This window comes from Canis lupus, chromosome 1 (genome assembly GCF_003254725.2).
Source record: "Canis lupus dingo isolate Sandy chromosome 1, ASM325472v2, whole genome shotgun sequence".
Taxonomy (NCBI): Eukaryota; Metazoa; Chordata; class Mammalia; order Carnivora; family Canidae; genus Canis; species Canis lupus.
This window is the reverse complement of record NC_064243.1, coordinates 16328852-16345434: the sequence shown is the minus strand read 5'-3', so window position 1 is coordinate 16345434 and position 16583 is coordinate 16328852. Positions and strand designations below refer to the sequence as shown.

At 47.2% G+C, this 16583-nt stretch overlaps 1 protein-coding gene and 1 long non-coding RNA gene across 2 annotated transcripts; both read left to right on the top strand.

Annotated features, from left to right (window-relative positions):
* The first annotated feature begins 6490 nt into the window (after positions 1–6490).
* Positions 6491–11287, top strand: PMAIP1 (phorbol-12-myristate-13-acetate-induced protein 1). The gene is made up of 2 exons (XM_025422128.3): positions 6491–6693; positions 9356–11287. The coding sequence occupies exons 1-2, from the start codon at positions 6636–6638 to the stop codon at positions 9460–9462; spliced, it is 165 nt and encodes a 54-aa protein (XP_025277913.1). The 5' UTR covers positions 6491–6635; the 3' UTR covers positions 9463–11287.
* On the top strand, positions 6758–8385 carry LOC125755421 (uncharacterized). The gene is made up of 3 exons (XR_007411940.1): positions 6758–7139; positions 7378–7411; positions 7480–8385. It is a non-coding gene; the product is annotated as an uncharacterized LOC125755421 (long non-coding RNA).
* Positions 11288–16583: the final 5296 nt, after the last annotated feature.

The window sequence follows — 16583 nt, the reverse complement described above, 5'->3', positions numbered from 1 at the left end:
CCATACAGACCGGCTGCAAAGGTGCCGAAGGGGGAGGGACCAAGGGGAGTCCCGGGTCTTTTGCCCCAACATCTGTAGGGGGTTGGCGGGGTTGGCCAGGATGGCCTTGGCTGTGGACACTTCAAATCAGGAGAATGAGCAGATGCTCCAAAAGGTCTTGGGCTCACTTTTGAACCACAGAAATTTGAAGTTTGAGAACATACCAGTGGATGTGGGGTGATTCCGCACTGGGGTTTGAGATGTGGGTGATATAGGGACAGGAGCAGCCCATCTGAGAGTGGGCTGTGAGAACACATGAGCCTGGCAGGTCCGGGGGCGGCAGCCTCTGCCAGGAGGAGCAGAAGCAAAGGCTGGGGGAGGAGAAGAAGGAGGAGGAGAAGGAGGAGAAGGAGGAGGAGAAAGAGAAGGAGGAGGAGGAGGAGGAGGAGGAGGAGGAGGAGGAGGAGGAGGAGAAGGAGAAGGAGAAGGAGAAGGAGAAGGAGAAGGAGAAGGAGAAGGAGAAGGAGAAGGAGAAGGAGAAGGAGAAGGAGAAGGAGAAGAAGGAAGTAGAGCAGGTTTCCGACTGCACCAGCTCTTCAGGGTGGTCATTACCACCTCTCTGAGCATCACAGCTTTTAAATCTGGAGGTTTATTGTTAAAGAGAAACACTTTTATGGGGGAAAAAAAGAAAAAAGAGGCAGATTTTAAATGCCCAGCATCCGTGATCTCTTCTGCTTCTTGCCAATCTTTCTTCTCAACCAATAACCGTAATAAATTAGGTGTAGAGTACAAAGTTTTGGGTTACAGTGGCCACAAGCTTACTTATTAGCACTGTGAATTCAGGCACATGTCATCTTCGGCCTTTTTTCTCATCTGTGTGTGGAAAAGTGAAAACCTAGTCCATAAAATTGTTTTAAAGTGGAAGGTCCTTCTTGACACGCCCCTTAATGGCCTTGCATTCGTTCAGCAAATATGTGTTGAGTGTCTGCTATGTGCCTCACCTCATAGGTCTAGGCACTGGGGACAGCGGAGAAAACTGCATATAAGGTCTGAGCTCATACAAAGTTTGAGCGCAAAAGGGGAATCGGACAATAAATAAGTCAGAAGACTAAATAAAATAGAGCTCATGGAAGACAGTCACATGGAGCCTAGGGATGGGCATTTTTTAAGAAAGATTTTATTTATTTATCTGAGAGAGACCAAGATAGCAACAGAGAGCACAAGCAGGTAGGAGAGGGAGAAGCAGGCTCCCGCTGAGTAGGGAGCCCGAGGATGCAGGGCTCCATCCCAGGACCCGGGATCATGATCTGAGCTGAAGGCAGATGCTTAACCGACTGAGCCACCCAGGCGCCTTGCAGGATGGGGCATTTTAGACAGTCAGCGAGGGCCTTTCCAAGAAAATAGCATTTGTTCTGAGACCTGAATGGCCAGAAGTATCTAGTTATGGAAAGATCAGGAGAAAGAGCATTCTGGGCAGAGTCCAGGGCCAGGGCAAAAGCTCAGAAGCAGGGAGGAATTGGGGGAGTTTGGGGAAGAAGGCTTCAGGAGGTGGATATCAAATGCATGATGTCCCCGGACGTTTCCACGCCTCACAGGTCCTCTATGTCAGGGACCCTGAGGCCGATCGTGGGTGCTGTTGGTAGATTAAATTCGGCACGAATGAGGATAATCAAGGACTCAGGCTCCATTTCCAAGTCCATGTGCCAGAATGAAATTGTTCCTTCTACTAAAGGCAGCAACTATTCACACAGCTGGATAATGATCCTGTGCGCTCATTGTAACACCCAAAGCTTCTGGAAATTCCAAACGTCTTTTGATTCCTAGCCACCACCCCCTTTTTTTTTTTTTTTTTTACCAATTATGTCATGTTTTGCCACTTCTGTCTCACATGGGTCGTGATTACTCTCATGATACCATGCATTTCAACTCTCCTTCTTCCCTATTCCACTATGCGATGCTATGGGTCAAATTGTTTATGTATTATTTTTATTGGTGTTATACTTTTTTCCTACTCCTGTTTATTCTGGAGGTTCAGGTTGCTTTTGTCTCCTGAGGATAATTAACAGGTCTTTTCTTTTTTCCCCTTTCCCTACATGAATTGTTTTAAATTGTGAAATATAACACTCATCCAGAAAAGCATACGACGTACAAATTATTTTCTCTTAATTATCTTGTAAAAATATTTCCGTGTGTTGCATCATTTCATAAAAAATTATAATCCATTTTTCATCACTTGCCGCTAATTCATATATATTTTATTTCTTTACCTAGACTGTAAACTACTCGAGGTCAAGTATCATCTCTTAAGTGACTTTCTATCCAATGTGGGGCTCGACCCTACAACCCTGAGATCAACATTTGCACACTCCACTGAGCCGGCCAGGTGCCCTCCACACCTATTGTTTTTAAACCACTTAGTTTGTGGTGCTTTGTTGTGGCAGCCTTGAGAAACTAATTTAAGAGAAAATTATATCTATGTTGAAAAATACCCAGTCTTGCTCTACCAGAATGTGGTCCAATTCTTATCAGGAAATGTGGGAATTTTAATAAGACAGGGGTTAAGATGGCGACAGTCCTTGCTGACATTACTGTTTTTTTTTTTTTTCTTTTTTAAGATTGCATTTATTTATTTATCCATGAGAGACACACAGAGAGAGGTAGAGACATAGGCAGAGGGAGAAGCAGGCTCCCCATGGGGAGACCACTGTGACACTCAACCCAGGACCCTGGGATCACAACCCGAGCCTAAGGGACGCTCAACCACTGAGCTACCCAGGTGCCCCTGACACTACCATCTTATATGAGAATGACCATACTGTCTGTCTTCACGAGTCCCACCATCTTCACTCTTAGCTCAGCTCATCTAGTCCCACTGCAGACAGAGTGAAATTTCTAGAATCTGATCCTATCACCCACATGCTTAAAACCCTCCATCGTTCTCCCATAGTCCCCCAGATAACACACAAAGTCCTCAGGTCCCTCTCCATTCACCTCTCACCACTTCTTCCTCACACTGCCCTGCAGTCTCTGCCTGGAACATTATTTTTTTCCCTTTGGCTTCATTGCTTGGCTATATTTATGCCTCAACCTTGATGTAGATGCCCTTTCCTGCTTCATAGCCCTCCCAGGCCACCCCATAGTCCTCCATAATTTCCCTGGCCCTGATGTACGTCTTATGGCACCTGCCCGTGTAGTTAGCTGCATCACCCTCCAGCCCACTCAAGTTGGGGTCCGAGGAACAGACATTTCACCATCACCATTTGTTTGAGAAGCAGAATTTCAAGTCCAGCTAGATCTTCACATTCCGATGTGCATTTTTAACAAGATACTCAAGTAATTTTTTTCAAGTGATTCTTACGTGCATTGAATTTGTGAGGTATTGGTCTCTTCCACATGATCTCCAAGGGGGCAGGGAACTGTGTCCCCAGAACCCTGCACAGTGGCTGTTTAAAGAGTTAGCTGATTTAATGCATGAAGCTGATTTCCTGTTAACAAGCATGTCTTACAGGAAAAAACAAAACAAAACAGCAATTCTCTTTTTATCGGAATAAAGACTCGGGTCCCCAGCCTATGTATTTTGTCACGGCTTCCTTTCAACTTCCCCGTACACATCTCTCATACTCTTCGTCTTCCTGTCAAATCCAATTTTCTGCATATAGTATGTGAATGACTCTTCTATTACTAATCATGTTTTCTGTTCTGTTTTGGGATTTGGGTTTTTATTTTCCCAGTAGTTTTTAAAAACACTCTAATGACAACACAAGCGTAGCCAGATTTGCACTGTTCCTTTTGAACATGAAAACTGATACCTGCTAATAGTTCAAAAAATTATCCTCCCCAATTCTTTTCCCCTCTTCTCCTTTTCTCTTTCCTCCTCTCCCTTCCTCCTCCCGTCTCCTCTCTCTTTCTTTTTTTCTTTCGTGACAGATAACAGGGGCTTCTAATGCTTCAGGATAAATTTTTGTGTTGTTACTCCCGGTGGGTAAAAATACCCTGTTTGGATTTCTCGCAAGTTCTCAGTAAACAAGAAGTCATTTTCCAGAGAAACATATAGGTAAGAAAACCTTTCCAAGCTCAGCTTCTAATTCCCTTAATAGAATGTTACATCCGAGAGTTTAGGGGCCATCTCAAATCCAAAATCTTCAACCGACCTCCCAAAATTGCTGATCTGACCAATCTCTGAAACCTACTTCCCCAACCTCTCTCCTCCCTTCTTCCAGCAAGTTGATTTTACAATTCCCCAAAGGCACCACTTGCTAAAGGTTCCTCTCTAGTACGGGTCACGTGCCTAACAACCTTTTTATAATGATAATGTTAGAGGACGGGATTGGCACACCCTTTTAGGTAAACAAGGGTAGGATTTGCTTTTCTTTTGTTGAACGTATCTGCATTTCGGGGTGCAAGATTTGGTCAGAAGTTTACTAATTCATCCAATCAGAAAGTTAGGTAGTAAGTCAGTGAAAATGAGCCCTGAGAGGGCCCCAGTGGCTTTCGGATACTAGGTTTGAGAAAATAGATTAGGAGGCAGCGTCTATGCTGTGCTTCCTGGGGCAGGTGAGAACTCCTGAATTCTAACCCCTCTTAACCTTACACCTTTACCGCACTCAAAACTAAGTTGTTTAGGGGCGCCTGGGTGGCTCAGTCGGTTAAGCGTCTGCCTTCGGCTCAGGTCATGATCCTGGGGTCCTGGGATGGAGCCCCCCAGTGGCCTCCCTGCTCAGTGGGGAGTCTCCTTCTCTCTCTCTGACCTCCCCTCCTGCTCTCTCTCAAATAAATAAATAAATAAATAAATAAATAAATAAATAAATAAAATCTTAAACAAAATTCCCGACTATGTTGTTTAAACTCAGGAGTACTTTTGTTCCATGATTATAGCCTTGCCTATACTTCTGAGGGACCAAGCCATAAGGAAATATTTGCAAGTTTGTGTTGATTGAATGATTTCAGGTAAATAAACAAGCTCAAATGCCTCCTGGGGCCCAGATAATGTAAATGAGAAAAGTAACAGCAGAGAGCGTGTCTGGCCGGAGCTCCCGGCCCAGGTCTGAGGGGGAGAGACTGTCACCGCGCTGTTCGGGGAGTGGATCCAGCTTGTCAGAGCCTCGCGTTTTACAAAGGACGCCGGAGATCGGAGATTTTACAGTCATTTGTTAATTTTTAAACGTCGGTGACCAACTCAAATTTTCACAAGACATTTTGCAAACCAATACCGTGTACCTAACAACACTCCTGGGAACCACGCAGCTCTAAGTGGCCAATCTGCAACCTCTTCGATGAATAGTAAGTGCAAATAATTAAGAACGTTCATTTTCCCAAGAAACCCATTCCTGGGAAGGCCACCGTGGGTGAGAGCTCCTGCACCGTAGGGGCCCGACCGGGTTCAGATCCTGGCACAGCTTTCTGCCAACGTGCGCTCTAGCAATTCCCTTGATGTCAGTAAACCAGTTTTCACACCTGCAAAGTGGCCTGTGTGGTAGGAGTGGCAGGTTCGGGGCGTCGTTCTGAGGGCGCAATGAGAAAAGTGCGTGCCCAAGCCTTCTCCACCAAGCGGCCCTCAACACCTGCTAACTTAGTCCAAACTCCCCCTCCTCTTTATCCTAATGGAATTATCCGAGGACCCGCCAAACACCGTGTAGGCTTCCTGTTCTCCTCACCTCCTTTTACAGAAGCATTTGAAGCTTTCCTGTACGGTGACCTGTCCTCTTGCTGTGTCACTAAGCAGCGTCCAGAGATGGAGTGACAGCCACCTGTGCAGGGGGAAGGCGCTGCACGCAGTTCTGAGCGGGGCTGGCAACGAGCCCTCGCCCCTCCCCCGCCCCTACACACACACTCACACTCACACTCACACTCACTCTCACACTCACACGTCCCACCTCCCAAGTCAAACCGCCGTTTGCTGGCCGGCTCCAGGGTTTCAATGTGGTACTTTCGTCACGTGCCCCTGGCATCCTCTTTACTGTTATGGACGTTTTCTCCATTTCAAGCCCCGCAGCCACCCGTTCCCTCCGAGTCCAGCTCTCCTTTGCTGCTCTCTTTCCGGGACCTGCCCTGGGTCTCTAATTGCCGGTTACGATAAGGACCCAGCGCCCTGCCCGCACCCCCACCGCCTTCCCGCTAGGAGGGCCTGCCCGGCTCGCGGCTTCCCGACTCCGCCACCGCCGCAGCTGTCCCGGGGGTGGGGCGGGGGGTCGGGGGGGTCGGGGGTGGGGTCCCCCGCCGGGATCCCCCCCCCCCCCCCCCGGTCCGGGCCCGCGGGGGAAGGCAGGGGCTGCGGAGCGGGAGGGTCCACGGGCCCGGGCAGGTCGCCCCGCAGCGACCTCGGGGGCGGGGCGGGGGCGGGGGCGGGGGCGGGCGCAGAGCCAAGTTTCGCCGCGTCACGGTCCCCGGGGCCGCCCTATAAGAGGAGGGCGCCGGCGCGCGAACGCGCAAAGCGAGCGGCGAGCGGCGAGCGGCGAGCGGCGACCGGAGCGGCCCCTCGGGTCCTGCCAGCGGTGCCCGTGCTGGTCCCGAGCTGCCCGTGCTGGTCCCGCGGTGCCCGTGCTGGTCCCGAGCCGCCCGTGCTGGTCCCGCGGTGCCCGTGCTGGTCCCGAGCTGCCCGTGCTGGTCCCCAGGCCCAGGGCGTCGTGCGCTGCAGCTCCCCGCGGCCGCCGGCGGAGATGCCCGGCCGGAAGGCGCGCAAGAGCGCGCAGCCCGGCCCCACGCGGGCCCCCGAAGGTGAGGAGCCGCCGGGCCCCGGGGCTTCCCAGGCTGGTGGAGGCGTCGGGGGACGCGGGTCGGGAGGGCGGCGGCGGGGCAGGTCTCCCGCGCGATGCGTCGCGGCCCGGCCCCGCCCGGGGGAGGGAAAGTGCAGGGGCGCGCAGGCCGCCGCGGGGAGGCTGCGCGCGGGGGAGGCTCCGGGAGCTGTCCGGGCCCTGGCGCCCCCGGAGCCGGCCTCTGCCTCCGCAGGGGGGCCGGGGCTCGCTCTGAGGGTTGCCGCCCTCGGGCCCCCGCCGAGCAGTAGGCTGGATCCTCCCTTCCGCGGAGGACTGGTGGAGGTCAGGGAGGCCAGGACGGCGGGGGTCCTGGGGAGTTAGGGAGGCCGGGACGATGGAGGTCCTGGGGAGTTAGGGAGGCGAGGACGATGGAGGTCCTGGGGAGTTAGGGAGGCCGGGACGATGGAGGTCCTGGGGAGTTAGGGAGGCCGGGACGATGGAGGCCCTGGGGAGTTAGGGAGGCGAGGACGATGGAGGTCCTGGGGAGTTAGGGAGGCCGGGACGATGGAAGCCCTGGGGAGTTAGGGAGGCGAGGACGATGGAGGTCCTGGGGAGTTAGGGAGGCGAGGACGATGAAGGTCCTGGGGAGTTAGGGAGGCGAGGACGATGGAGGTCCTGGGGAGTTAGGGAGGCGAGGACGATGGAGGTCCTGGGGAGTTAGGGAAGCGAGGACGATGGAGGTCCTGGGGAGTTAGGGAGGCCGGGACGATGGAGGCCCTGGGGAGTTAGGGAGGCGAGGACGATGGAGGTCCTGGGGAGTTAGGGAAGTGCGGACAGGCGGTCCTGGAGAGTTACAGCGGTACTGGAGAGTAGTTCTGTTTCTTAAGTCGTTAGTAGTTGCAGAAATGAGAGTTGGTCTCCAGGGCTTTGTAATCCATCCACTGTCCTCCTCCCTCGATATAACCCTCCCCCCTTATAAATCTTACCAAATAAGGCAGCTATCTGCTAAGGGGGTGGGTGGGCAGTAGCGGTGCATATTGCATCAGATAGTAATGGTCCCTTTAGTTTATTAACTTATTTGAGAGAGCACAAGCAGGGGGAGGGGCAGAGGGAGAAGCAGACCCCTGGTTGAGCCAGGAGCCCTACTTGGGCCTCGATCCCACGCCCCTGAGATCATGACCTGAGCCAAAAGCAGAGGGTTAACCAACTGAGCCACCTAAGCGCCCTGCACTTAGTTTCGTTTCACAGAGTCCTTGAGGAGTGCAGAGGAAGTGATGCATTGACAATCTGGCCCTGACTAAGTTGGCACCCCGTGGCTCCTACTTGGGAGGCAAAAAGCTTCGCCCACCTTTTGTGATGTTAAAGAATTCTGCAGTTTGGGGAAGGCCTAACCTGAGCATTTATCTTTGTTCATAATAATACAGTACAGCAGAAAGGGACCTCTTATATTCCATTAGGTAGTAATACTTTCTTTTTTCTTTTACTGAGATGTGACATATCACATTGCATTAGCTTTGATTTATGTATGCATCAAATAATGATGATTTCGTATGTGTATATTGTGTGATTGCCAAATAGGTTTACTTAACATCTCACCTCATGTAGTGTCAGTTTTTTATTACTACATTTATAGAAATATAATTAACAGAAAGATTAAGGAGACCACCAGCAGCTAGTTCTGTCCACAACCCCCCCCCCCCACCGCCCTTTTAGTGACAGATCATGTTTTCTCCTAAAGCCCCCTCGGAATCCTCTTTGTTCTTTCTTTCTTTCTTTCTTTCTTTCTTTCTTTTCTTCCTTCCTTCCTTCCTTCCTTCCTTCCTTCCTTCCTTCCTTCCTTCCTCCTTTCCTTCCTTTCCTTCTCCTTCCTTCCTTCCTTTCTTTCTTTCTTTCTTTCTTTCTTTCTTTCTTTCTTTCTCTTTCTTTCTTTCTTTCTTTCTTTTTTTTTCTTTCTTTTTTGGAATCCTTTTTCTTAAATTAATATTCATTTAATTACAACATCTCACTTCTAAAAAGCAGTAAACTTGTAAATTAAAATTCTTCTGCTTCACTCATAAAGGCAATGGATTGGTACGAATTCGGTTTGTAGGAAGAAATTGGTTTAATTGGCAAATATAAATTGCTAAGGTATTTTAGAGAATGTAGACTTACTTTTGCTACAAGGTTTTATGAGTCTTATGAGAAAATTTCAGTCTTTTTCAATGAGTGTAAGAGCACGTTTAGATTTGTCTATGAATGAAGGCATAGTCTGAGCTGTGAATTACTGCCATTTAAAAAGTAAATCCTGGGGTGCCTTGGTGGCCCTGGTTAATAAGCATCTGCATCAGGTCAAGATCCGAGGGTCCTGGGATGGAGCTTCTTCTCCCTCTCCCTCTGCCTGTAGCTCCCCTTGCTTGTGCTCTCTCTCTTTCTCTGTCAAATAGATAAATAAAATATTAAAAAAAAAGATTTCAAAGTAAATGTCTTTATTTTTACTCTTATTCCTTTTTTTATTTATGAGTCACAGTGTGTTAGGGTGTGGTGGGTGCAAGCTAAGTCACCTTTCTCACATTCAGAAAATGGGTGTACATAAAGCTAAAATGAAGATAAATACTCAGCTTGTCCCTTGGATGGACATTTTAACTCTTGCTGGTTGCAGTTTTTAGTGTCAGTGTAAGTTTTGTGGCTTTTCTTTTCTTTTTCAGAGCTCGAAGTGGAGTGTGCCATTCAGCTCAGGAAATTTGGAGACAAACTGAATTTCCGGCAGAAACTTCTGAATCTGTTATCCAAACTCTTCCGCTCAGGAACCTGATTGCGTTGGAACTTTTGAACGACGAGATTCTTTGAAAACGAAAGATTGCTGAAATGGTGCAAATTTCATCGATAGATTCTTTTTAAAAATGGAAGATTTCCCGATAGGTGCAGATTTCATCGGTTAGAAGAAATGCCTTGTAATGGAGAAGATTGGGAGCGAGCTTTCACTTGCTTTTTGAATGCCCTCGGAAGCCAAGATGATACATTAAAAATGGATGTCTGATGGAGATTTTGCAGAAGTCCTTTTTTTTGGGGGGGGGCTGTGAGAATGTTAGAAAACCACTTTGTTTATTTTATTTTATTTTATTTTTTAATTTTTTTTTCTTTTTTTTCCACTTTGTTTATTTTAAATTTTTTTTTTTTAATTTTTATTTATTTATGATAGTCACAGAGAGAGAGAGAGAGGCAGAGACACAGGCAGAGGGAGAAGCAGGCTCCATGCACCGGGAGCCCGATGTGGGATTCGATCCTGGGTCTCCAGGATCGCGCCCTGAGCCAAAGGCAGGCGCCAAACCGCTGCGCCACCCAGGGATCCCCACTTTGTTTATTTTAAAGCAAGATTCAAGGAGCTTTGAAAAGTAAGGAATTAATTACGCATTTTGTTTTTACTTCGAAGATTATTCTGGTAATTTTGTTGAAGGTTGCTGTCTAGCCTACTGTAAGAGGAGTCAGCAAGTGAATGGCCTGTGGTCAGGGGCAGAGAAACAATATGTTTAGTGTTGGTTTTTATTTTTGGATGACGGCTTCAAAGTGATGTGTAATATCGGGTTTATATACTCTCTTTAAACAAATCTTTAAACAAGATTTCATTCTGAGAACAACATAGTGAATGTTGATTCCATAGGTCACTCACTACAAAATATAAAATTATTTGAAAGCTTGTTTCTTTTGATTCAGAATGTATTGCCTCTCTTCCAATGACCCTTCACTGAATTATGTTTCTGGGTGTCATAACTGGAAAGTCTGTACTTTGATACTTGTAAATCGAGGTGTTACTTGGTGCCAGTAAGATTCTTGCAGGTACAATGTTAAAGCAATAAGAGCGTGGGGATTTTGTATAATGAGAAATAAAGGAGGAAAAAAAGTGATTTAGACTTTCTACTGCTATAATTAACACTTAGTAAGACAAATATTCTAAAGTTCCTTGGTAAGAAGAACAATGTATTTCTAAAGACATTTCCAAAATCTGTAAAATGCCCTTCTCATACTAGTCAGTGTCCATCTTCAAGAAGTGATCTTTTAAGAGAAATTAAGCAAGTTTTACAAAGTTGGGATATACTTTTTTAAATAAAGAGAATGGCTTGATTGCTTATCTAGAATAAAAATGCATAAAAATTACATATATGTGGAACTTGCATTAGAATAGTATGTAGATTCTGAGAAAGTTTTCATTGATCTCACTTTTATTGTTAAAAGGTCAGGTTATCAAAGAAGTCCCCAGATATATAAAAAAGAAGTAATAATATCATGATTGAGTTTCAGCAAGAATAATTTTATTTATTTTACCTATTTATGATTAAAATATTTTTTTTTGGTTCAGTTTGAAAACGTGTATTAGTTAAAGTTACGCTTTTTGGTTATGAGACGAGGCTTTCATATCCACTTGAACTTTACAGTAAGAATGTTTTGATAGAGGCTGTAGTCACTTTAGATGAAAAATTACCTCAGGATCGGTTTGTCTTCAGTATTATTTAGCTGCAAAGATGCTTTTTGTCTGTTTAGGGGCAGATATCTTGCCATATGGATATTTATGGTGTGTACCTGTATTTATACATACAAAACTTGATACTGTAGCTACGAACTATTAAACATTATCACCATTCTTTTCGTGGTGTTCATTGTGTCATCAGGCTGCCGGGCATTCATTATGAAACCAAAATTATTTTCGCGATTTCCGTCAGCAGGCCCCTTCTGACCACTGCCTCCTCAGTTACAGTTCTGTCCCCAGAGTGGAAAATACGGGACATGGAACATGATTGCTGCCATCAGTTAGCACAATTGCTGCCATCAGGGGACTCCCCATTTGACTGGGAGAGGAAAGAGTGAACAAGAAGAACTGCATGCCAGGCTGAGGCCTGGAGTGCCTTGCAATAGTGCCTGGGAGGGTTTATTTAAAGCAGCCTCCAGAGATCGGTGATCTCATTAGAGGTAGGGGGGCCGTCCCCTCCTCCTGGGCCCGGGGCCTCTGCCGGGCTAGGGCAGCTTCTGTGCGGTTTCCTTTACGATGGCCTCACACTCAGTTCTTCTGACCCAACCCTAGCAGCCAGTATTGCTTCATCCCAAGCTAGTCGTGTGCAGAAGTAGTGGCTTTCCTGTTTGAGTGTGAGAACTCACAAGATACTCCTACCAGGCTGTAGCTGCGGGCTGAAACCCTGGAGTGTCAATTGCCTCCCTCAGATAGGGAGGGGGAGAAGAGGGGCTGCGGGAGGGAGGGAGGTGACCGTGCCACGGGGGACAGCTGGGACAGCCAGCGGGGGGAGGGGGGGGTGAAGGGCTGCATCGCAGGAGTAGGCCAGGAGATGGACCCAACAAAGGATGGGGCCAATCGCTGTGATTTGATTTGAGTATCTGGAAGAGTAACTCCTTTTTTTTTTTTTTTTTGAGATTTTATTTATTCATGAGAGGCACACACACAGAAGCAGACACACAGGGGGCAGAGGGAGAAGCAGCCTCCCCGCAGGACCCGGGTGTGGGACTCGATCCCAGGACCCTGGGATCACCACCTGAGCTAAAGGCAGATGCTCAACCACTGAGCCACCCAGGCCCTCCTGGAAGAGTAATTCCTGTCCTGCCTCTGCAGAGCCAGAAGTGAACCACAGATGTTTAGGAGTTTTTCAAAAAAGCCACCCTTGGTGCTCTTCTTTTATATGAGGAGTAGCACAGGAAAACTTTGGTACGATGCACGGTCTTCAGGTATAAGAACTATATATCTTCAGAGAACTTTTTTTTTAAAAAGATTTATTTATTTGTTTATGATAGACATAGAAAGAGAGGCAGAGACACAGGAGGAGGGAGAAGCAGGCTCCATGCCGGGAGCCCAACATGGGACTTGATCCCGGGACTCCAGGATCACGCCCTGGGCCAAAGGCAGGCGCTAAACCGCTGAGCCACCCAGGGATCCCCCAGAGAACTCTTAATGTCAAAAAATTCTCAAGATGTCCACATAACTGTAATTGTAAATATTGACCAGCGAAAAGCTACCAGGAATTAAGCAATAGTTTGACTTGCATTTATATTTAAGAGAAAACCTCTAGGGCAGCCTGGGTGGCTCAGCAGTTTAGCGCTTGCCTTTGGCCCAGGGTGTGATCCTGGAGACCGGGGATCAAGTCTCACGTCAGGCTTCCTGCATGGAGCCTGCTTCTAGCTCTGGTGTGTCTCTGCCTCTGTCTCTCATGAATAAATAAATAAAATTAAAAAAAAAAAAGAGAAAACCTCTAAAACCTGTGTACTTGCAAAGTCACCTAGAAATGGCAATGTGCTGTTAATAACATGCATACAAAAAATGCGATCCTGCTGTATGAATTATAGTTAGTTTTCAATAAGAAGAAAATCACTGCCTTTTGCACAAACATGTTGGCAACCCTTCACGTTAACAAACTTACTGTCCTTCCCTCCACAGCAAGTAGGAGGGGAAGGCCTCTGGGGCTTTGTGTCTTGGATTAAAATGATAGCAGATCACCTTAGAGCGCAATCCCTCATCTTTGGAACCGTGGCAAAAAGATGCACCCACATGGGGCCCTGCTCAGAGGGAGCCTGCTTCTCCCTCTCCCTCTGCCTGCCACTCTGCTCCCTGGCTTGTGTTCTCTCTCTGTGAAATAAATAAATAAAATAAAAAAAAAAAACTGTGTCTCAAATTTCAAGAACTATATTTCGTTCATTAAAAAAAAAAAAGATTTTATTTTATTATTTTTTTGGGGGGGGGTGTGGTTGGAGACAAACACGCTCTGTGCTGAGCACAACTGGGATTGGATCCCACAGCCCTGAGATCATGACCGGAGCTGAAACCAAGAGTCAGTTGCTCAACCGACTGAGCCACCTAGGCGTCCCTATTTTGTTCATCTTTAATTTTTGTAAACTGGACAGAATTTCTTCTGAGGCTATCTCCTTGTATCCCCAAAACAAATATGGTCAGGTAAAAATGGGTTACATTTCAAGGGATAACATGGCATGCTTTGGTGAACTGTCCTATGTTGGTAGGTTTTTTTTTTTTTTTAAGATTTTATTTATTTATTCATGAGAGACACACAGAGAGAGGCAGAGACACAGGCAGAGGGAGAAGCAGGCTCCATGCAGGGAGCCTGATGTGGGACTTGATCCCAGGACTCCAGGACCACGCCCTGAGCCGAAGGCAGGCACTCAACCACTGAGCCACCCAGGGATCCCATTTTTTTTTTTTTTTTAAGTTTATTTATTTTTAGTAATCTCTACACCCAACATAGGGTGTAAACTCATGACCCCAAGATCAAGCGCTGCACGCTCCTCCAACTGAGGCAGCCAGGTGCCCCTCCTAGGTTAATAGTTTTATTTGAGATGTTTTTATTAGCTCTCCTTCCCTTATTAATCAAGAATACATGTATCTGATTGTGCAATTTACATGTACAGAAGCAATTTAAGAGAAAACCAGCAACCACAACTGCATAGTCAATAGAGGATAGCTATGGAGCTTTCTCAAAGTCCCTGCCAAAGCAAGTTTTCCTTGTTTGGTGAATTTATCTCTGTGTATGTGTCTCTTCCATGCTTAGGGAAAATGCCTGTATTATCTCTCTACAAATAGTAAATTCCACCCAAGTGGGGCACCGGGTGGCTCAGTGGTTGAGTTGGGCTCAGGGCCTGATCCCAGGGTTCTGGGTTTGAGTTCCACATCGGGCTCCCTGCAGGGAGCCTGCTTCTCCCTCAGCCTCAGTGTCTCTGCCTCTTTCATGAATAAATAAATAAAATCTTCAAATTTTGCCCAAATAACTGATTATTTCAGAGACTATTGGGGTCTGGGGAGGGACGCAGGTTAAGAAATGGGGAGGAGGGAAGAGGGATAGAGATCTCTTTGTACTGCGATGTGCAATTACTAAAGGACTCAGAAATCCAATCAAAATCTTTAGAAATTTTTGGGTTTCACCAACTTAAGTCTCTACTTACCCCCCTTTATCTCATATATACATTCCATACACTGATTCCATACAAATCTGTGGTCATGGCACACATTAATGTATACTGCAACTCTTTTTTTTTTAATCTTTTCTTTTCTTTTTTTTTTTCAAGTAAGCTCTATGCCCAGCTCACGACCCTGAGATCAGGAGGCATGTGCTGTGGTGGCTGAGTCAGCCGGGAGCCCCGAACCTGTCATTTTTTATCTGTAAATGGAGGATCTGAGAAATCGCTCTAAAGAAACAACGCAGATTTCTTCTCCCTTCCCTTCTATTCCCTGGGTAGGAAATATCAGAAAGGGAGACAGAACATGAAAACTCCTAACTCTGGGAAACGAACTAGGGGTGGTGGAAGGGGAGGCGGGTGGGGGGGGGGTGACCGGGTGGCGGGCACTGAGGGGGGCACTTGATGGGATGAGCACTGGGTGTTATTCTGTATGTTGGCAAATTGAACACCAATAAAAAATAAATTTATTATTATAAAAAAAAAAAAGAACGCAGAGGGAGCCAACACTCCCATCGCAGCCTTGTCGCTGTCCCGCCCTGTGAACTTGGCAGTTCATGAACTTCTCCCGGCCTCGGTCCCGCAGGGAAAGCTGAGAGCACCGCTCCCTCCCAGGGCAATAGTGACAGTACAGGCGGCGGGACAAGAGGTCATCTGGCCCGTCATCTATCTCTTTACCATCTATCAGTGTATCTATGGACCAGCTAAGTTGTTTCCTTTAGTGTGAAGACTGTGCTGTGATTTGGGTTTTTTAAATTTTTTATTTTATTTTTTAAAGATTTTATTTATTCATGAGAGACAGAAAGAGAGAGAGGCAGAGACACAGGCAGAGGGAGAAGCAGGCTCCCTGCAGGGAGCCCGATGCAGGCCTCGATCCCAGGACCCCGAGATCACGCCCTGGGCCCAAGGCAGATGCTTACCTGCTGAGCCACCCAGGTGCCCCATTGGGTTTTGCAAATCACTTGCAATAACTGTCCCCTGCCCACCGTCCCAACACACACACACACACACACACACACACACACACACAGCCCTTTGGGCTGGAACATCATGAATTGTGAAAATCTTGCCAAACTCCTTGAACTTTGTCAGAGGGAATGATTCACCATGAAGAATTCCTGGCACTTTGAAAACGGTTACTGCTCAAAGTGAGGAGTTGCTGAGAGTGCCCTGCTTTGAAATCCTGCCGCTGGACCTGCAAGACCAACCCATCGGGGAGCTGGGAGGCTCTGAGCAGGGCAGCCTGCGTGAGCCACAGTGATTCCTCTGCTTCCCGTCTAAGGTCACCTGTGGTTTGAGACAGAGAAGATGCCAGAGGGCTCTGGAGAAGATCTCCTGTCACACACACACCACCACCCCACCACCCCCCCCCACCACCCCCGTCCCACCAGCCCCACTCTTGGCCTCTCTGCACACGGTGTAAGAGAAAACTGAAAAGTTTGCAAAAAGAAGTAGGAGAGTGGGTATAAAAAGCCCACAGATCCTTCTCCCAAACATTGATTCTAAATCCTGGAGGAGGCTGAGCAGAAGCGTCTTGGACTTAGAAGTCTTTGCTTGGACACGAAAATTCCCCATGAGCTCTGGCTTCCCTGATGGTGGTGTCACTCCGTCAAGACTGCTTCTTATATGTGGCTGAAAATAGATGAGGTCACCTGACAGGACACACCCTACCCCCCCCCTCCCTCAGCCTCTGGTGTAACAGGTCATGGTTCAAGAGCAAACCTTATCATTACTATCCGGGCCCTCACTGCAACCTCTGTTTTAAGGACTCTCAGAAATCAGTTTAACAAATTCAGAGTGAAACAGTCACACCCACCTTCAGCCTTCTTCCAAATAGGTTACTGTAAAAAAACAAAACCAAAAAAAAAAAAAAAACACCAGAAAAAATGAGAGAATTGGTGTGTTATAGATGGGGATTTAGGGCTCCTTTACTTTGTAAGTCTGGGTTCCACACTGCTCCCCTAGGTATACTCT